At 46.8% G+C, this 21,615-nt stretch overlaps 2 protein-coding genes across 4 annotated transcripts in view; one reads left to right on the forward strand and one right to left on the reverse strand.

Annotated features, from left to right (window-relative positions):
• LOC139001702 (tyrosyl-DNA phosphodiesterase 1-like) overlaps positions 1 to 6,316 on the reverse strand; it is a 53,980-nt gene extending 47,664 nt beyond the window's left edge. For all 3 annotated transcript variants that reach the window (XM_070403218.1, XM_070403232.1, XM_070403223.1), the window contains exons 1-2: positions 6,164 to 6,316; positions 2,896 to 3,470 (exon numbers count right to left, since the gene is read on the reverse strand). In XM_070403218.1, coding sequence (XP_070259319.1) covers positions 2,896 to 3,460 — 565 coding nt within the window. In that variant the 5' untranslated portion in view covers positions 3,461 to 3,470; positions 6,164 to 6,316. The remainder of the gene's footprint in view (positions 1 to 2,895; positions 3,471 to 6,163) is intronic.
• Positions 6,317 to 7,630: 1,314 nt separating this feature from the next.
• LOC139001721 (EF-hand calcium-binding domain-containing protein 11) overlaps positions 7,631 to 21,615 on the forward strand; it is a 136,935-nt gene continuing 122,950 nt past the window's right edge. The window contains exons 1-3 of the mRNA XM_070403242.1: positions 7,631 to 7,776; positions 8,282 to 8,377; positions 14,380 to 14,425. Of these exons, the coding sequence (XP_070259343.1) occupies positions 7,702 to 7,776; positions 8,282 to 8,377; positions 14,380 to 14,425 (217 nt within the window). The 5' untranslated portion in view covers positions 7,631 to 7,701. The remainder of the gene's footprint in view (positions 7,777 to 8,281; positions 8,378 to 14,379; positions 14,426 to 21,615) is intronic.

Consider the following 21,615-nt stretch of genomic DNA (forward strand, 5'->3'; position numbering starts at 1 on the left):
CCTTGGAGATCAAACGACTTAAAGATGCTGATGGAGTTGGAGGAGAAAGGCTGAACTGAATAACTGAATCTTATTTGCTGATTTTTGCCCTTTTCGCCACGCTTTCATCACTTTCATCTACAGGAGTTTTCGATAAAAACCTGTCCAATGAGATCTGTTTCATCCTCCCTTTCAGAATATTTCTGAAATGAGTTAGGCAAGTGTCATTAAATACTCCATCTGGGTGTTTCTTTTGAATAAAGTCTGAAAATTTCTCCCACATTCCCAACATTTCTTTTATCTCACTTATAGAGATAACCTCCTCCTTCTCCTCCTCCTCCTCCTCCTCCTCCGTGTCATCTATTTCCTGCAAAACCTCCGTGTGCTGCTGCGTCTGTAGCTCCTTTAGCTCCTGCATTGTCAGTTCCTCGGAGTGCTCCTAGATGAGCTTGTTGATGTCACCTTCCTTTATATCCACGCTCGCTGCCTCACCATGTCTGACAACGGAGTGAATGCCGGTCCTCTTTTTAAAATTTTCGAACCAGTCCCGACTGGCTTTAAACGGCTCGCCCCATGCCTCGTCCATTGAAGTGCCTGGGGTCTGCTGCAGCAAATCAGCGTAAATAGCTCGTGCCTTCTCGCAGATTACAGCCTTCGTCACGGTATCTCCAGCGAGCTGCTTCTCCGTTAACCATATCATTAGCAGCTTCTCCATATTTTCATGGATAGATGTCCACTGTTTAGAAATGATTTTAACGCCCTTGGCTGGAGTTATAGCCTGAATCGACTCCTTCTGCTTCAGTATGGTGCAGTTCGTAGAAGTGCTACACTCGTACTGCTTCGCCAAGTCGATTACACACACACCTTGGTCATGTTTTTCGATAATTTCTTTCGTTAATTCAATGCACATCATCCGCTTCTTCTTCTCAGTACTGTCCTTCGCACTTACTTTCTTTAGATCCATGGTTGAAAAAACGAAGTTTCGCAAAATAACTGCAAGCACAAATGTGAGCACAACACTGATACTTCAACTAAGAGCTAACTGCTTAAAGTGAACGAGTGAGACACGTGATGCTGGGCTGATGTTGTGGCGTTCACTGTGACATTCCCTGCGCCAACTAGAGGTGGGGTATCTGAAGCTGGCTTGTAACCTGAATTTTAGCTCGCAACTCAAAGCAAAAAATCGGCCGAGAGACGGATTTATGCCTATGCCTATGTTACCGAGGATGAAAAACTCGTTAGTCGGGACACTCGTAAGTCAAGGCCCCACTGTACTTATTATGTATTCTTTAATAAAATACAATGCAAAATTAAAAGCTACGACGTCGTCGATACTGGATGAGCGGTCAGTTTTAGAAGCTGCCAGTAAGGACAATGATGATGCATGCTGTCCTTCTTTCCAGATCTCTGAACTTTTACCACCCTCACGTACTCCTTCAAGTCCCTCTCAAGAAACCTCCCCAACCCAGGACTAACTCGCTTTCTGTGAAGGCAAGGACAGAGGCGCCCATAGCTCTGAGCTGTGGACACCCTCCACCTGGAGTTAGCATCAGATCCCACAGGTGAAGGACTCAGTCCCACAGGACTGCCCCCACCTCAGATGCCAATCACAAGTCCAGACCTCCTGTACTTCTGACTATAACTTGGGGGTTCCCATGATCCCCTCCTCGGGTTCGATCATTTGCTGAAAAGTCTCCCAGAACTTTGCTTACTAGATTTCTGGTTTATTATAAAAGGATACAACTTGGGAACAGCCTGGTGGAAGAGATACATAGGCTGGAGTGATGAAATCACTGGCCATTAGTGATTAACTCAACCTCCAGTCCCACTCCTCTCCCTGGAGGTGAAGGATGAGGCTGAAAGTCCCAACTCTGATCACATGGTTGGTTCACTGGGCAACCAGCCCCCATTCTTAGGGGCTTTCCAAAAGTCACCTCATTAACATAATAAACCCAGGTGTGGCTGAAAGGGGCTTGTTACGAATAACAAAACACACTTCTTTGCCCTTTAATTACTTTGGAGTTACTTTAGGACAAAAACCAACTATAGCCAGGGATGAAAACCAAATACATGTATAGAACAATATGACACAAGCACCTCAGGAAATAATCAAAGCAACCAAAGGCCATCTTTTGGTTCAAAACGGAAACACCTATTTGCATGCTAGCATTCTCTTTTTTGCTTCTTTACCGGAAACCAAAACCAGGGTTCCAAGTAGCAGTTCTCAAACTTGACTGGGCATTCGTATTCCCTACGGGGTTAGTTACAACAGGCTGCAGAGCCTTGCTCCCAGGGAATCCGGGTGGGGCCGGGAACATGCATTTATAACAGGTTTTAGGGGATGCTGATACTGCTGATCCAGGCACCAAAGAGAACTGCTGGTGTCAAGTATTTGCTACTTCATTAATAAAGTGTTACTGATCAAGTTTGATCTCTAAGTTAACAGTTAGAAACAACTTTAAACATTGCACTAAGTATTCCAAAGCACTCAAAGGACCTGAGAAACATCCTCTGATCTCCTAAGCCAGTGGTTGGCAAACTGTGGCTCAGGAGCCACATGTGGCTCTTTCGCCCCTTGAGTGTGGCTCTTCCACAAAATACCGACTTCTGCGCATGGGCCACGAAGTTTCGATTGCACTATACGTGCGCGCCCGCACGTGGTATTTTGTGGAAGAGCCACACTCAAGGGGCCAAGGAGCCGCATGTGGCTCGTGAGCCGCAGTTTGCCGACCACTGTCCTAAGCGAACAATTTGCTGTCAACTCCCTGCATTTGCTGTCAAATGCTCTTTTTCTTTTTCCTGGGAGTGATTAAGTCCATGATGATCTTGGAGACCATTCTAGCTACCCTAGTGGTTTCACCCGAGGGGCCCTCTCACGTGCAGTGACAGCTCCGGACACCAGCGCTCCGTACTTACCCTTGATGTGGAGGGCTCCAGAGTTATACTTTGGCTTAATTCCTGAGACTCTAGTGAGGTAGAATTGGAAGGGGTTCCCTTTATCCAGCATGTCCCAAATGTCCTGGCCTTCCCCGGACGTTTCGTACTCATCTTCGTCCTCCGTGAGCGTGGGGCGGGCAGGAGGGCCATGACTTCCAGCCCTTGGGGCAGCACTTTGTGTGGGAGGGGAGACGCCTTTCTCCTCTTTGAGGGCCACTTTGTCAGGCGCCGTCAGCTGCGTCTCTGGTGGCAGCTCATCGTCACTGCTGGAGAGACACCAGCCCAGGTCTTCCTGGGAACCACTCTTCTGCTTCTTGGGAGGTGAAACTTCTGAAACCCCATCTGTGCTGCTGAATTTCAGGGGTGACATCTTCCTCCTGTGGGCGGCTTTCCGAGCCTCGGAACAGGTGTACCTTGGCTCACAGGCTGCTTCCTGCCCCGCATGGAGGAGAGAGGTAGACAGCTTGTCCGGTTTGGCCTTCTCCTCCTCACTTTCATCACTACTGGATATCGTCCATCTCCCATAATCACCTTCCTGAGACATGATACTTCTTCTGGAAATGAAAGGTGGAAATATTGTTATTTCCCATTCCCCAGGCCACTGGCAAACTACCTCTACTGCTCTTGAACTCCCTGTCCTGTGAGCGCCTGGAACACATACAGCGCACTGACACCTACCAGACGCTGAGCCAGGTAACCAACATCATCATGGACTTAATCACTCCCAGGAAAAAGAAAAAGAGCATTTGACAGCAAATGCAGAGTTGACAGCAAACTGAACAGCTTTGCAGGTGTTCTCAGGAACATTACCAGGACCGGCTATGGAATTTGGCAAAGAAAGTGACAGCAAAAATCCTGGTCACCCTCTCTCCTCTCCCTTAGTCTTTCAATCTAGACCTCGTTCTTAGATGGGGGTTGAGCCAAAGCCCAAAACAAAACAAAAATGTTCATTGTTGACCCTGAAGCTTCCAACTGGTTGCTGGGATTAAGGCCAATTTAAGGAATTTCAGGAGTAATTCTGAGCATGCTTAAATTTTTTTACAGTCAAATTGGAACTTACACAGCTATTCCTCACTGAAGCATGGAGCCCAAAGGACTTCAGTGATTATTTCTTACTTCCCCAAAGATAAGCTACTTACCATAATCTTAAAGCCCTCAATGATCAGGCCGTCAAACCTCAGAGGGAAGGTAGGGGAGGGTGAGGGTAAGGGGTAGAGATCAACCAAAGGACTTGAATGCATGCATATAAGCCTAACCAATGGACACAGACATCAGGGGGGTGAGGGCATGAGTGGGGGCAGGGGGTAGGGGGCAATGGGGAGATAAGGAGACATATGTAATACCTTAATCAATAAAGAAAAAAAGAGACAGTGTCAAATGATCTATTCTGTCTATACATTATCTAGAAGTACTTCCATGAGGACTCAGCTAACTTCATAATTATCTTACTGGCCTGGCCCTAAATCGAACTGCTAAAACCTGCAGAGAAAGAACTTGTACTGAAGCAAAACACTTTTACTTTGTGAACCACACTGGGTAATTTCTACTTTCTTTATCTGACAAGAGGAAAACTGATGCCAAGGAGGATGAAAATCGCCGAAACCGGTTTGGCTCAGTGGATAGAGCGTCGGCCTGCGGACTGAAAGGTCCCAGGTTCGATTCCGGTCAGGGGCATGTACCTGGGTTGCGGGCACATCCCCAGTGGGGGGTGTGCAGGAGGCAGCTGATCGATGTTTCTCTCCCATCGATGTTTCTAACTATCTATCTCTTTCCCTTCCTCTCTGTAAAGAATCAATAAAATATATTTTAAAAAAAAAAAAAAAAAAAAAGGAGGATGAAAATCTAAAGACATTCTCCCACCAACTGCCAACTTGAAATGTTAGAGCTTTTATATTAAGGATTTAAACAATTTGTGGACGCAAATGAGTACTCCTCTTAAAGCTGCTAGCTCTTCCTCTCCCCCCTCCACACTACACCCAGCTGGGGTAATGCTTTAATGCTTCCAGCTGCTTCTCTTTATGGATCCTGCAGATCATCAGGAGGGCCTGGGAGTAAGGCTCCTCAATTGAGGCCGGGTTTGGCCAGTAGTGGGCAAACATGGGCCATGATTTCAAATCCAGTCATTGCCAGGTGGTCAAGGTGCATTCATAGAGGTTCCTGAACTGCTGACCCTCAGTTTCCTCCTCTGTAAAAGGGGTACCATACCTACCTCCCAGAGTTCATTCATACAACAAATACTTACTGAACAGCTGCTGTGTGCCAAGCACTGGGAATTAAAAGTTAACCACATACAAAAGGGGTTCTGCCCTCGGAGGACTTATATTTCAGGGGAAAAGAAACAGACCAACACAAAAATAAACAAACAAAAAAACACCCCAAGGTATCTTTACAGGCATTCCTTACGTCTTACAGGCGTGAGACAGAATCAGGGCTGCCCTTTCTCTGGAACACTCTGAAGAAGCAATATTTAAGTGAGACCTGAGGGATGAGAGGAACCCGCGGGTGGGGTGAAGCAGTATTCCAGGGAAAGGAAACCCAACCTGCAAAGGCCAGGAGGCGGGAACGAGGCTGTAATCAATGCAAGAGCAGAGGGAAGCACCTGGGCAAGGAATACAATGGCCCAGGATGAAGGAGCAAGGCGTGTTCAAGACACCGGATTGTATTCTAAGAACAAAGGGGCGCCACTGGGAGGGTTTTAATAAGCAGGGGAGCACCTTGGTCCAACTGACCCCTTAAAAAGTATTCCGTTCCTTCCAAGTCTGGGTGGAGAATGGTTTGGAGGGAGACGGAAGTCGAAGTGAAGGGGCAGCCGCATGGGATCGGGATGCAGACTGATGCAGGCGGTGGGGATGGAGCGTGGGGATTCGGGGTACGTTTGGGAAGTAATAACAGCTGCTGACTTTTCTGCGCTTACCTCGGGCCAGGCACAGTCCGCAGGGCCTCACCAGGGACTAACTCATTTCCCTTTCACGCGCCTACGCCGAGTACCACGACAGGTCCCATTTGTGGAGAAACTGAGCCCAGAAAGGGTTACGTGCCTGGCGGCGGGGGAACGCGCGCGCCACGTGCCCAGCTGTCACTCCTAACAGCCGAGACCACCCACGCACTCCGTGGAGCAGGGGGACAAGAACCCGCGCAGGGGGAGCCCTCACGGCCCCTCTCCCGCAGGACTCGGGTCGCAGCGCCTGCCGCTCGCGCCCAAGAGGTACAGTTACTGGAGGAAGTCGAGGCCCTGCAGGGGCCCTACCTCGTGTCTTTACGGGATGCTCGGCTTCCAGCCCCGCCGCGCACTCACGTCTTCCCGAGATCCGGACGGAGCGGGATCGCAGGTCCAGCGCCGGCGGCGTCCAGAGGCTTCCGAGCCCGCGGCCACCCGTTCGCGCCCCGCCGCGGCCGCCGGCGCCTGCGCGCAGTTCAAACTCTACGGGACCAGCGCGCACCTCGCGGCTGCGGCTCGGCCCCTTCCACTTCCGGGACGCCCGCCGCTGGGTCCTAAAGACAGCCGTGTCCACAGGGGCTGCCTGGAGTCTCCCAGGAGGTGGCTAGGGAGACCTGGCTGCTAGGTCTTCGCTCACCTCCTGGCCACTCTTCTCAAACAAAAACAAAAACAAAAAATCGGAGGGAGAAAAAGAATTGTTACCTCCCTCTATCTTAATGAGCAAAACGCATCCTATTTAGAAGGATTCTTACGGACAACCTCAGACTCCCAGGGCAGGAGGCTGGTGGCGGTGGTGGAGGATAGATGTTCAAAGGCAGAGAGAGGACCAGCTGAGGTTCGAGGCAGCTGAGGACTGAGACCTGTCCCCCGGGAGAAGCGGGCTTGCCTGGGGCGCACATTGTAAAACCTGTTGTGAAATAAAAAGTTAAATGAGCTCCCCTGGGACTGGGACTCAAATGACTGTTTCTTAGCTGAAACTCGGGCTAGAATGCCGGGCTTCTCTTTCTTTCTCTCTCTCTCTCTCTCTCTCTCTCTCTCTCTCTCTCTCTCTCTCTCTCTCTGTGTGTGTGTGTGTGTGTGGTTTTTAATCTTTCTGATTTGCCAGAAGAAAAGGATCTAAGATAAACGCCTTTGCAAAACGCAACCCTCTCCATATTCCGTGTCTTTAATAAGGATGTTTGCTCTGGAATTTGGGCTCAGTGCTGTTTATGCTACTTATTCTCGCAGTTTTTTTCATATCAAGCTCCTCCGCCTGGGGCTTGAATGAAGTGACTTGCGTAAATGTGCTCAGGGTTCACTCGGTTCGTCTGCTTTGCGCCAGGCATCGTGCTGGGTGCTAGGGGTACCGAGAGGACACAACTGACCCAGGCGGGCTCGACCCCAGTGACTTGCTGATGTGCACGCGAATCCTGGCCTTGGTTCTTTTTGTTCCGTTCCTACTATGCTTTGTTCACACTCTTTCTGAGTCTCGTGATAGTTAGCACAACGCTGTAGATCAAAATTACCAACAGTAATTTACTGCGAGGTGTGGGGGCCGAGAATGAAAAAAATCATGGAAGCAGCACCCGGTTGAGCTAGCTCCCCAGCGGCGCGCGCAGAGTTAAGGGTCCAGACTGGGCGGGGCCTAGCGCCGGGGGGCGGGCCTGGGAGCCTCTCCGCCATAGGCTGCTCCGGGGAAACGTTATAAACAAAGCGTTTGGCCAATAGAACTGCGGGACGGGCCGTCCAATGGGAGAAGACATTGGAGGTGCCCGGCCACTTTCAGCTTCCAGATCCGCAGTGTGCGTGGCGGGTGGTCTGCGGCTCGTTGGGGTCTGACTCCTGAGGTCTCTGCTTTGACGGTCGCGATGTTTTTCTCCGACGCCGGGGCCCGACCACGCACGTGGGAAGCCAGCCCGTCGGAACACAAGAAATGGGTGGAAGTAGGTGTCTCGGATTTTAACTTGATTCGGAACTCCCACTTGGGTCTGACCGAGCCGCGGTGCAAAGGGACATTGTTAATGACTGAGCCTAAGGCTGCACGGCTCGGCCTCCAGTCCTGGGTTCTGGCTGCTTGTCCGTCCTTTTTCGTCTCCGCTACACAGCCCATTAGATCATCTGCATCTCTCCTCCCGCCTTTCAAAGCAAGCCCCTTTGACTCACCTTCCTGATTCTAGGACCGAATGTTGGGTTGAAATTATCCTAGGAGTCTAAAGGAATTAACTTGTGTCAGTTTAGCGATTAAGTCGTTGGAACTCTGGAGGGGCGTATTTTAGCCCAATCATTAAGATTTCTGGAGAATTAAAAGTAGGATAATGAAACTCCATTTCCGAGCCTACTGGTGGGCCGAGTTTTAGATTTTGGACGTTCAAATGTAATATAAGCTGGTAATAAAAATAATAGAACAAACGGTTTCGGTCTGAACTAAAAGTATTTAATGTTCTTAAGGTATTCAAAGCATGTGATGAAGATAACAAAGGCTACCTAAGCAGAGAGGACTTCAAAGTTGCGGTTGTAATGCTATTTGGGTACAAGCCCTCCAAGGTACAGCTTTCTTTATTTGGGGATGGGGCTGACAATAGAACGATCTTACTGGTGAACAGATCCTAATGGTTAAGTGCAGAGGGCTTGCCTATGATGTTTATAAAATTAATTGCTGCCTTATAAGCAGTTTCAGAGATGTGCCCAGTGCTGAATTTTACTTTTTTCTTCAGAACCCAATTCAGGGATGAATTAGGAAGCTATCTCACCACCAGACTGCTGACTTCATAATAAATATGAGCTGCTAGAAAGGTGTGAAGAGGGAAGGCTGGGAGGGGTGGTGTTGGTAATAGGAATTCACAGAGGAAGTGACATGCAGGTTGGTTTTGAAATTTAAAAAATATTTTTGTTTGTTTAAATTATAAAAGTAATACATGGCCCCAGCCGGCATAGTTCAGTGGTTAAGCTTTGACCTATGAACCAGGGGGTCAGGGTTGGATTCCCGGTCAGGGCACATGCCTGGCTTGCAGGCTCAATTTCCTCTGTGGAGTGAGCGTGCAGGAGGCAGCCGATCAATGATTCTATCTCATCATTAATGTTTTTCTCTCTCACTCTCCCTCTTGGAAATCAATTATTTTTTTAAAAAAATACACGAACAACTAAAAAATTCAAACAGTGCAGAACAGTGTAAAGATGAATGTAAAATTCCCTCCCTCCTGTGGAGGAGAAAGAGACCACATGCCAACCTGACAAGCTCAGGGAAGGCCTGGTCTTGCAAACTCAAAGACCTAACGCCGTGGTCAGCAAACCACGGCTCGAGAGCCACATGCGGCTCTTTGGCCCCTTCAGTGTGGCTCTTCCACAAAATACCACGTGCGGGCGCGCACGTACAGTGCCAGTGCGATTGAAACTTCGTGGCCCGTGCGCAGAAGTTGGTATTTTGTGGAAGAGCCAGTATTTTGTGGAAGAGCCACACTGAAGGGGCCAAAGAGCCGCATGTGACTCTCGAGCCGCGGTTTGCCGAGCCTCAGTTTGCCGACCACTGATCCTAACCTAACCACAAAGGATGGTCTGAAATTAAAACTTCAAGTAAAAGCAGTTTATAGTAGGTACTCACTTCCTAAGCCTCACAAAGGTCAGCCTTTACCTTGACTGAGCCTATTTCTTTTTGCATCTAAAATAACATACCTGTGAAATGTCAGGGTAACTTGTAACTTCCCTTTTTCCGGACCCCTCGGGCCACAACCAAAGGCATGAGGGCTCCTGGACACAGACCACAAATCCCTTCACTGTTATTGAGTTAATTGTTGACTGTTAACCATCCTACACCCACCTAAGTAAAAGAAGTTTTAAGTGCCTGTCATTTTACTTTTTATCCAATCCCAGAGGTTTCCCCTCATCCTTTGATTGTAATATAAAACAAGGTTAATAACTGTCATTCTCCAGAGCATTATCCCAATACATTGAGATTCTGCTTCACAGCAATTGTCAACAGTGTGGCTCAAATAAACTCACAAAAATTGTTTGCAGGTTTGAATGTTTTGTGTGTGTGTGTGTGTGTGTGTGTGTGTTTACACTAACACTCCCTACTAGAGGGTCCCACTCTTAGGGGTTACCATGATTAAGTTTCTTGTGTATCATTCCAAGATTTTCTATGCAGGACCAACATATACATGCATAGCGTTCTTTGAAAACATAACATGCTTTTTTGTCTTATCAATAGTTGAACATAAACGCACACACCATCACCACATTTTTTTAAAAAGTTGCATAGTATTTCCATTAGCCAGTTTCCTGTTTTTGGTCATTTAGATTCTTTCCCTTGTTTTCCGTTCCTACAAACATTGCTGCTATGAGCATCCTTTTATATCTATATCTGTGCTTGTGGATGCACATCTGTGGGATAAATTCCCAGAAGTACAATTCCTAGGTGCATTTGAAATTCTGTTGGATATTAGTCTCCAGGAAAGGTTGCATTAATTCACGAATAATAAGGGTTGAGCTGAATTTCAATGAATCTCCTACTCTAGCAGGGCAAGTTTCCTATCCTCCCCCACCCCAATCTTTTTTTTTTTAATTTAAAAAAAATATATATATATATTTTTATTGATTTCATAGAAGAAGGGAGATGAGAGAGAGAGAGAGAGAGAGAGAGAGAGAAACATCAGTGATGAGAGAGAATCATTGACCAGCTGCCTCCTGCACCCCGCCCCCCACTGGGGATCAAGCCTGCAACCGGGGCATGTGCCCTGATTGGGAATTGAGCCATGACCTCCTGGTTCATAGGTTGACACTCAACCATTGAGTCACATCAGCTGGGTTCCCACCCCCATCTTTGTGCTGCTCCCCTTACCTATTGCATCACATTCTAGAAATGCATTCTTGTTAAGCTGCTGAACTGGAATTAATCAGAGACAAGACCTTGTCCAGGATTAACACATTTCACTGCAGTCATCAAGCAGAGGGACCCTCAGGACTCTGCCTGAACTGCTCTCCGTCATAGCCTTGTGAGACCAAACAGCTTAGCAATCTCTGACCCACTGTTGCTCATGAGTGGCACTACCTGTCAGATTGCAAGCTCAGTGAGGCCAGGGACCATGTGATGTCCACTTCTCCGTCCTTCGTTATGCTTAAATGCATCACAACTTCACAGCAAACATGGTGTGTTGACACAAATAGGTCCCCTGAATAGCCCAGATGGGTTCATAGTGGTTCAGCTACCAGGGGATGTTAGTTACAGAGCTCAGAGAAGGAGGGCTGGCTCCCAGAAACTGCAGCTCTCCTGTTATACTCTACTAGAGGCCCAGTGCACCAATTCGTGCACAAGTGGGGTCTGGCCGGGCCTATCAGGAGGAGGAGATGGCGGGAGGTTGGCCAGTCAGCCTGGCCAGTCAGCCTGCCCTGATTGGGGCCTGATCAGGCATTACAGCTGGAATTTTAATGCCGGTCAGCTAAGCAGACTCAGCCTTTGAAGCATTGTATTTAACCTGGTTCAGCTGGAAAGAAATCAGGTCTCCTGCCTTTATCACCCTTGTGTCTACTTAGTTGGTTTTAATTTTAGAACCTCAGTGGGGAACTTAATGACAGTGATGTGGTAACTTATGTATGTACACGCCATGACATTTAACAGACATTAGCTTTTATTTTCGTACTTGATTGAGGTTTTGGATTTTGTTGTTGATGTTGTTAATCCTCACTGGAGACTATTTTTTCCATTGATTTTTTTTTTTTTTAAGAGAGAGTGGAAAGGAGGGAGGGAGGGGGAGACAGAGAAAGAGAAACGTGGATGTGAGAGAGACACGTCGATCAGTTGCCTCCTGCATATGCCCCGACCTGGGCCAAGTATCAAACCTACAACGCAGGCACATGCCCTTGACTGGGAATCAAACCCTTGACTCCACCCTTCAGTGTGCAGGCTGACGCTCTAACCCCTGAGCGACGCCGGCCAGGGCTGGATTTTATTTTTTAATCTAATGAAATGTTTATTGACTGCAGATCACTGAACAGTAAAGTACTGATACAGTAAATCGCCTATGTACTTAATCATTTGTACAGTGAAGTTTTATTAAATAAGTAACACTCATGTATACCCTTGGTAAAATTTAACAGGTTTTTACTTTTATACTGGGTTGAGGTTTGGGGTTTTATTTTTGAGTATTGCTTTTGAGCAAATGAAATATTTACTGAATGCAGGTTATGAAGCAGTAAGACGCTTATATAATAAATCACTTATACACTTATGCAATTATTTACATGATGAAATTTTTTTTTTTAATATATTTTATTGATTTTTCACAGAGAGGAAGGGAGAGAGACAGAGAGTTAGAAACATCGATGAGAGAGAAACATCGACCAGCTGCCTCCTGCACATCTCCCACTGGGGATGTGCCCGCAACCCAGGTACATGCCCTTGACCGGAATCGAACCCGGGACCCTTCAGTCCGCAGGTCGACGCTCTATCCACTGAGCCAAACCGGTTTCGGCCATGATGAAATTTATTAAGTGTTCCTACTAATAAAAAGAACATTTGCTACTTGCTAGAGCAGCGGTTCTCAACCTGTGGGTCGCCAACCTGTGGGTCTCGACCCCTTTGGGGGTCGAATGACCCTTTCACTAAGACCATTGGAAAACACATATATAATTACATATTGTTTATGTGATTAATCACTATGCTTTAATTATGTTCAATTTGTAACAATGAAAATACATCCTGCATATCAGATATTTACATTATGATTCATAACAGTAGCAAAATTACAGTTAGGAAGTAGCAACGAAAATAATTTTATGGTTGGGGGTCACCACAACATGAGGAACTGTATTAAAGGGTCACGGCATTAGGAAGGTTGAGAACCACTGTGCTAGAGATATAAAGGTGAATAAAACGTAGACCCTACTTTGAAGCTGTTTACAATTTAATGTAGAGAGACTTACAAAACTGTGGTCAATACTAAGATGGAGAAGAACAGAAAGTGAAGGGGACAAGAGGAGGGTCTGAGTTTAGTGGCAACTGTAATAGGAATCCGAGCATTGTTTAAAGGAGTTAGTCCGGGCCGGTGTGTTCAGTGGTTAGAGCATCAGCCACTGCACCAAAGGGTGACTGGTTTGATTCCCGATCGAGGGCACATACCTAGGTTGCAGGTTTGATCCAGGGGCTCTTGCAGGAGGCAACCAATTGATGTGTCTCTCTCACATCAATGTTTCTCCCTCTCTCTCTTTTTCTCTCTCTCTCTCTCTCCCCTCCCCTTCCCCTCTATCCCTCTCTCCCTCCCTTCCACTCTCTAAAAATCATTGGGAAAAATATCCTTGGGCGAGGATTAACAGTAACATAAAATAGACTAGTGGAGCTAGACCTCTGATAGGAAGTGTCTGGGAGCACTTTGTGGTGGTAGGAGAAGTTGCGCCCTTATGGTTGATTGGATAAGGTGATGGTTAGAGAGTGACGCCAGGACTGAAGCAGTTGTGATGCCACCAAGTAAGAAAGTTCGGGAGTAGATTCAGGGAAAAGTCAATGCGTTCAGATGGGGGCACACTGAGTTTGAGGAGGCTATGAGCATGCCAAGTGCATTCACTCATTTAATGCTGTGCTGGTGCCGGGGTTATGGTGGTAAAGACCTGCTCTCAGATGGTGCTGCCTCTTAGATACAGGAATCTGAACTGGGTGGAGAGGTGAGGAGTGGAGATAAATTGGAGACTCCTCAGTTTCCAGGTGGTAGTGCAAAACAGGAGACTGGATGGCATTGCCCAAGAAGAGTATGTGGACTGCGAAGGGCAGTAGCTTGAGGGTAGAACATTGGGGCTGTACCAACATTTAAGGGTCGGCAGGGGGCCCATGAAGAAAATGCAGTCAAAACCATCTGGGGGAGGCAAGAGGAACCAGGAAAGTGTTGGGTATGAATTAATCAAAATTAAAAGAACTAAATAGAGAGATAGAGGTACTATCCCAGATAGAGATAATGTCAGGTGCTTGCCAAGGTTCTAATTCCATAATGTTTATACTGTATTTTTTAATATTTTTAAAATTGATTTCAGAGAGGAAGGGAGAGAGAGAGAGAGAGAGAGAAACATCAATGATGAGAAAGAATCATCAATAGGCTGCCTCCTTCAAACCCCCTATTTGGGATCGAGTCTGCAAGCTGGGCATGTGCCCCCGACTGGGAATTGAACCATGACCTCCTGGTTCATAGGTCGATGTTCAATCTTGAGCCACTCTGGCCGAGCTATACTGTATTTTAATATTTAGTGAAAGCAGTCCCTAAACTTCATATACAGTGTGTTTTCAAATATGTTTAAAATGCATAGACAAAAAGGTTAGACCAAAATGTCAATGGTTTTCATTGGATGGCTGAATTTTAAAAAATTTTTCTTTATAATTTTTTATATTTTTAAATTTTCAATATGTTACTTTTACAATTAGGGGGAAATTAAAAATTAAACCATTGTAACAATTTCTGTATTTGTGTAAAATGGAAAAGTTACTGTCCCGCCACCCTAGGCATGAGGAACTTGCACTGTGAAAACATTCAATGAAATGATGCGCCCTATTATTCTTTCTTCTTTTCTAGATAGAAGCCGATGCTGTGATGTCTTCAGTAAATCCAAACACCTCCGGTAATTAATAAAGTTAATATTAATTTTTTTAGTCCTCTTAGACATTCATGAAACTAAAACTAAGAGCAGATATGGAGACTATAAAGCATTGTGTTTAAGCACATCTTTGTTTTGTTCGGTTTCAAAGAAGTTTTGGTTCTTTTCATTGTGATTAATTCATGTGTTCATAAGAATATGTTTATCATAGGAAATTTTTAAACCATTGAAAAGCGTAAAGAAAAAAATGTGGCTCATCATTTCAGCATCCAGTGGATGACCTGGGTTTTGTGATAGTGGCGGCTCCAGCGGCACTTATTGAAGAGTGGGGGAGAAGATTTAGGGTTTGGGGAGACCAAGAGTTCAATTTTGAGAAGATGCAAGCCATGAGGTCAAGACAGTTGGGCTGTATGAATATGGAATTCAGAGCAAAGCTGTGGGCTGAACAAATAAATTTGGGAGTCATCAGCATGGAGAAGGTTTGGCAGCCATGGGAACGGATGAGACCACCTCGAGAGACACAGGGCCTGAGACCCTTAGGAGCTAGAAGCATCACAAGTCAGGCAGAGGATGAGGAAATGGAAGAGTCTGGAGGGGCAGAGGGGCAAGGGGGAAATCAAGAGTGTTTGCTCCAAAGCCAAGAGAGTGGGTATTTCAAGGAAGAGGGTGTGGCCAACCCTATCAGATGCAGTGGGCGAGTCAAGGAGCATAAGGACCAAGGAGAATCCCTCTGTGTTGGCAGCCTGGGTGGTGGTTGGTGACTAGTAAGAGCAGTTTAAGTGTGGTGATGGCAGAGGCCAGGCTGGGGAGTGAGAAAGTGTGCGAGGGTGAGAGTGTGAGTAGCTAAGTCTTTCAGTAGGTCCAGCGTGGCTGTGGATCAAAAGCGGTATTTCCCTTTTTTTTGTTGTTTTTTTTTTTTTTTTTTTAGAACATGAAGATGTTTCTAAGCTTAGCAGAATGATCTAGAGAAGAGGGAAAAGGAAGATGAGAGAGAAAGGGAGTCGAATACTTATTGTTTGAGGAGATAGGGACCAGTGCATGCTGGATTGGCTTTTTAAAAATTACTTTTTTACTAATTTTTAAAAAAAATATATTTCATTGATTTTTTACAGAGAGGAAGGGAGAGAGATAGAGAGTTAGAAACATCGATGAGAGAGAAACATCAATCAGCTGCCTCCTGCACATCCCCCACTGGGGATGGGCCCACAACCCAGGTACATGCCCTTGACCGGAATCGAACCCGGGACCTTTCAGTCCGCAGGCCGACGCTCTATCCACTGAGCCAAACCGGTTTCAGCAAAAATTACTTTTTTAAAGAAATACAGAGAGTCTTCTGGTTCCGTCAGACTCAATGTGTGTTGTTTCGTAGTTACGTCGCCATCTCCCATTTACAGTATTTATATAAAAAAAAAGTTCCGTCATTTCGACGTATGTACATATGTGCTTTATGTTTTTTATTATTTGTTTACCACAAGTGAAGGTCAGGAATTATCTGTCTTTTAAGTTTTTTTACTGTTTCACTTCATTACTGCTGTGTGTGTGCTCCATGTGAGTGACGTAGGTGCTTATGTAGGTGGGTTCCGACTTATGGCGAAAATCGCGTTATGTCGCGCCAGTGCCGTAGGAGCCGGTCTCCGACGTAACCTGAGGACCTACTGTAATGTAAAGTAGCACAGAGAATAGCTATATACCCTTTATCCAGATTCACTTAATGTTAACATTTTACCCCATTTGCCTTCTCATTTGCACTTTCTACCCTCTCTTGCTGCACTGTCCGTAACTACACTTAACGTCATCATAAATTTATATTGATACTATATTTTTATCATATTTTTCGTCTGTATTCCATTGTCACTTTATTATTTTTATTTTTGCCTTTAAAAATTTTTTAAAAATTGATTTCAGAGAGGAAGAGAGAAGGAGAGGGAGAGAGAGATAGAAATATCAATGATGAGAGAGAATCACTGACAGCTGCCTCCTGCACACCCCCTACCGGGGATCAAGCCCACAAACTGGGCATGTGCTATGACCAGGAATCAAATTGGCAAAATTTGAGTGCACAGGATGATGCTCAGCCAATTGCGCCAATAACTTCTTGGTGAAGGCTTCTCTACAGTTTTTTCCTTGGGTTTCTATGTCAATATTCTGTCATCTGGTCATTTCCCACTTTTTTTTTTTTTTTTTTTTTTGGCATTGCTAAGGTTTTTCTTCTTTAGGAATCCCCTGATAGCCAGTGAGCGATTCTGTCTGTCTGGATGAAAGTCTCCTGCACTCATTGTATGTAGATAGCCTTTCTCCATCTGTGGCTTTTCTGATGCAGCAGGTTTGACTGTTTGTGAAGGCCCTTTCACATCCATGTTCTCACAGATTTTCTTTCTTATGGATAATCCCTGAGTCCGAATTCTTTCCTTCACCACTTCCTTGAGGTATAGAGAGGTGTTATTCTGGAAGAAAGATTTCCCATGTTCTCTAAGGTGTCGTGAGTTCTGACGTAGAGGAAAGGTTGACTTTTAGCAGAACTTTTCCCATATTCAGTATCACAAGTCTCTCCCACTCTCCAATATGTATGAACTCATGTTTAGTAAGATATGACTTCATAAGAAGGGTTTTTCACATGTGTTAACATTCATATGGGTCTCTCCTGTGTGAGTAATTTTATATACAATGAAGAGTCAATTCTGGCAGAAGGTTTTCCCACCTTCTTCCCTGATGTAAAGTGAGGACTGATTTGTGGGAAAAGGATGCTCCAAGTATCCATCGTTAGTCTTCCCCCTCATTCCCCCCATGTTTGTTTTCTTTCTTTCTTTTTTTCTATGTTTGAGAGATTTGGCTTGTGGCTGAAGATATGTTTATGAAATTTACAAAATCTTCTCTCCTTTATGAGTTCTCTAATTATTGAATTTTTACTTCTTGTAGAAATATTTCTCACATTTGTTGCAGGGATAGAGCTTCCTTTTGCTATGAATTCTGATATTCATGTGGTCTGTCCCATGCCTGGGTTCCCTCAGATATTTTGAAGGCTGATTTATTATGGAATATTTTCTCAAATTCATTATGGCCTAAGGATTGCTTCAGAACTGGGATTTTTTTTATACTGAAAGCAGTCTTCCCTCTGAAGGCTTTCCGACTTGGATGATGTACGCTCCCGCTCCCGCCCCTGCTCCCGCATGCATTCCCTTGCATTTCATATCCAGGATATTACATCTGCTCTCACACCCACTTCTCAATCAAATCATTAGGATGCTTCCCTTCACAGCATCTTTTCCTAATAATTTTAAAATATATTTCAAAAGGTTACAATGTAAATTAGTCACCTGAGAAACTCGGGAAGATCGGGTTAGAGAGATGAGACTAAAATGTAGATGCGTGATAACTTGCTCGGAAATTACCATGAAGGACTCTCCTTCGTCTACAAGCTGCCAGTCTTCCCCCTTCCTCTTCTGGTCTTGATATCAATGTCCAGTTACCTTTCTCAAAGCACCACTTTCTTCATGATGTAAGGGAATAGACTTGCATGAGGGTGCTAACTCTCTAACTAGCTTCAATTCACGTTCACTGGAAAGCGGAGACTCAGGACCACATACATCCAAGAGAAAGAGTGAAACAGCCATCCCAGCAGGAAATCACTGCTGAACTCTGATCACTGCGAACATTTCTTCCTATCATTTTCAGGCCCCCAGCTCCCTCTTTTCTCCCTCTCAATGACGTAAGCCATATTTATGTTCTTTTTCTTGCAGAAAGAGTGTTTATGCACAAATTTAATGTTTTATTTTTTTCCCAAATATATCATTTCTCTCAATATTTTGATCTTGAAGAAGAACTGAAAAGTTGGCCTTGGCTTTCTGGGAGCAATTTTTTCAGGTAATCAACTTTCCAGAGTTGTCTGGGATTCTCCCGCCAGCAACAGCTTTTCTTACATCCAGACAGGGTTGGGCCCCGTCTTCACGTGCCACCTCCAGGATTCTCTGTATAGTGCCCAGTTGCTGCCCAGCCTTCCTGGGTGAGGTCCAGACCCACATCCTGGACTGACCCTGAGTCGGCAGAGACCTGACGATGCACACACTTCACACACAACCTAAACCTGGGTGCCCAGATCCAGCTTCCCAAGAGCTTCTGGTCTCTCTATAAGTCGGTCGTTTCTGTTGAGGTTTCTTGTGAAAATCAAGAGTGGAAAGTTAAGTTAAAGCTATTAGAAATGAGTAGAATGTCTCAAGGAAAGTCACTCTGGAAGAATCTGAGGGCAGCCAGAATGGGGAGCAAAAAGGTGCTAATACCATTTTTAATGCTTTTAACATCCAAGCAAGCGAGTGTCAACAAAAGCTGTGTAAGTACCAGGAACTAGGGATTAAATTAGTGGGGGAGAAAAATCGAGGCACTTGTTTAAGGAAGCTGCAGATTGCTGTTGGAGTTGGATCCCGTATTCACTATTGCTGCCTCTTTTATAGTATTTTATTTCATTACAACCCTTGTTCTCTAAGTACAGAGGATTAAAAAAAGTTTGCAACTGGAAGAAACCTAAAGATCTGTCATTGTTAAAATGAGGAAACTGGGCTCCAGAGAGAAATAATAAAATATCTTAATCCCGACATTTGATGGTTCTTTATTTGTTTACAAATACTTTTACATGTGTTTATTATTATTATAGAGTAGAGGTCCAGTGCAGGAATTCGTGCACCAGTGGGGTCCCTCAGCCTGGCCTGCCGGATCGGGCTAAAACTGGCCCTCCAACACCTCCTGAGGGGTCCTGGATTGTGAGAGGGCGCAGGCCAGGCCGAGGGACCCCACTGGTGCATGATGGGGGCTGGGGAGGGACACATGAGGTTGGCCAGCCAGGGAGGGGCTGAGGGAGGGCTCCAGGGCATGCCTAGCCCGTCTCACTCAGTCCCAATCAGCCGGACCCCAGCAGCAAGCTAACCTACTGACCGAGCGTCTGCCCCCTGGTGGTCCATGCACGTCATAGCAACTGGTTGATCAGTTGACTGTCTGCCCCCTGGTGGTCAGTGCATATCATAGCGAGGGGTTGAGCGGCCTTAGCATATCATTAGCATATTATGCTTTGATTTGTTGAACAGCAGACTGGACGACCAGACACTTAGCATATTAGGCTTTTATTATATACTAGCGGCCCGCTGCACAAAAATTTGTGCACTCGGGGGGCAGGGGGAGGGGGGTCCCCCAGCCCGGCCTGTGCCCTCTCCCAGTCTGGGACCCCTCGGGAGATAACAACCTGCTGGCTTAGGCCTGCTCCCGGGTGGCAGAGGGCACGCCCAATCCCTAGGTGCAGCCCCTGGTCAGGCTCAGAGCAGGGCCGACTGGGGAGTTGGGGCGCTGCCCCGTCATGCACAGAGCAGGGCGGATCGGGAGGTTGCGATGCCATCCTCAGTCACGCTCAGGGTACAGCCGATTGGGGGGTTGGGGCACCGCCCCCTGTCACACTCAAGGCAGGGTCGATGGGGAGGTTTCGGTGCCACCCCCTGTCACGCACAGAGCAGGGCTGATCAGGGGGTTGGGGCGCTGCCCCCTGTCACACACAGAGCAGGGCCAATCAGGGGGTTGGGGCTCCGTACCCTGTCACACACAGAGCAGGGTCGATCAGGGGGTTGGGGAGCTCCCCCCTGTCACGCACAGAGCAGGGCCGATCAGGGGGTTGAGGAGCTCCCCCCTGTCACTCACAGAGTAGGGCCAATAGGGGAGTTGGGGCACCGCCCCCTGTCACACACAGAGCAGGGTGGATCAGGGGGTTGGGGCGCTGCACCCTGTCACACTCAGGGCAGGGCCAATGGGGAGGTTATGGCTCTACCCTGTCACACACAGAGCAAGGCCTGTGGAGGGGGGTTGGGGCGCCACCCTCTATCACCCACAGAGCAGGGCCGATCAGGGGGTTGGGGCGCCGTCACTGTCACACTCGGGGCAGGGCCAATGGAGAGGTTATGGCTCTACCCTGTCACACACAGAGCAGGGCCGATCAGGGGGTTGGTGTGCTGCACCCTGTCAAACACAGAGCTGCAGGGCAATCAGGGGATTGGGGAGCTCCCCCCTATCCGGCACAGAGCAGGGCCCGTGGCGGGGGGGCGTTGGGGCACCACACCCTGTCACACACCGAGCAGGGCGGATCAGGGGGTTGGGGAGCTCCCCCCTATCAGGCACAGAGCAGGGCTGATCGGGGGTTGGGGCACCTTCCCCTGTCACGAACAGAGCAGGGCGGATAGGGAGGTTGTGGCCCCGCCCCCTGTCACACACAGAGCCGCAGGGCGATCAGGGGGTTTGGGCGTTGATCCCGGTGCCGGGAGGCATATTACCCTTTTACTATATAGAATAGAGGCCTGGTGCATGGGTAGGGGCTGGCTGGTTTGCCCTGAAGGGTGTCCTGGATCAGGGTGGGGGTCCCCACTGGGGTGCCTGGCCAGCCTGGCTGAGGGGCTGAGGGCTGTTTTCCGGGTGGCGAGTGACTGAAGCTTCCAACCGCTCCTTGTTTTCTTTTCTTTTTTCTTTTTTTTATTCTGGGCCAGCTTTAGCTCTGAGGCCTCGCTGCTGAAAACATCGATACAATGTTTCGGTCCGGCTGGGTTTCAGTCCGGCTGGTTTCTGGGCTTTTGTTTAGCTTCTTATTTGCAACATAGTACATAGTTGCTTAGACTTTCATCTGAGAGGCCGGCAAGTGAGGTGGGGAACGTTGGAGTCCGCAGCAAGCAAGTCTCATGCTCGCTTCAGTGCCTGGCTGCCGGCCGCCATCTTGGCTGACAGTTAATTTGCATATACTCACTGATTAGCCAATGAAAAGGGTAGCGGTCGTACGCTAATTACCATGTTTCTCTTTTATTAGTGTAGATGACAGTGATGGTGAACCTATGACACGCATGTCAGAGGTGACACACGAACTCTTTTTTGGTTGATTTTTCTTTGTTAAATGGCATTTAAATATATAAAATAAACATCAAAAATATAAGTCTTTGTTTTACTATGGTTGCAAATATCAAAAAATTTCTATATGTGACATGGCACCAGAGTTAAGTTAGGGTTTTTCAAAATGCTGACACGCCGAGCTCAAAAGGTTCGCCATCACTGATATAGGATATTATACCTCCAATTGCTAATGCCTACCACTGTGATGGGCACTATTCATGGATTGTTAAATTTGGGGCAACTGTATGATATGGGAATTACCCTATTTTATAAGTTTAAACCCCCCTGAAGCTTAGAGAGGTTGAGTGATT

The sequence above is a fragment of the Myotis yumanensis genome, unplaced genomic scaffold (assembly GCF_028538775.1).
Source record: "Myotis yumanensis isolate MYYU_CA2020_CCGP unplaced genomic scaffold, mMyoYum1.0.hap1 SCAF_1, whole genome shotgun sequence".
NCBI lineage: Eukaryota > Metazoa > Chordata > Mammalia > Chiroptera > Vespertilionidae > Myotis > Myotis yumanensis.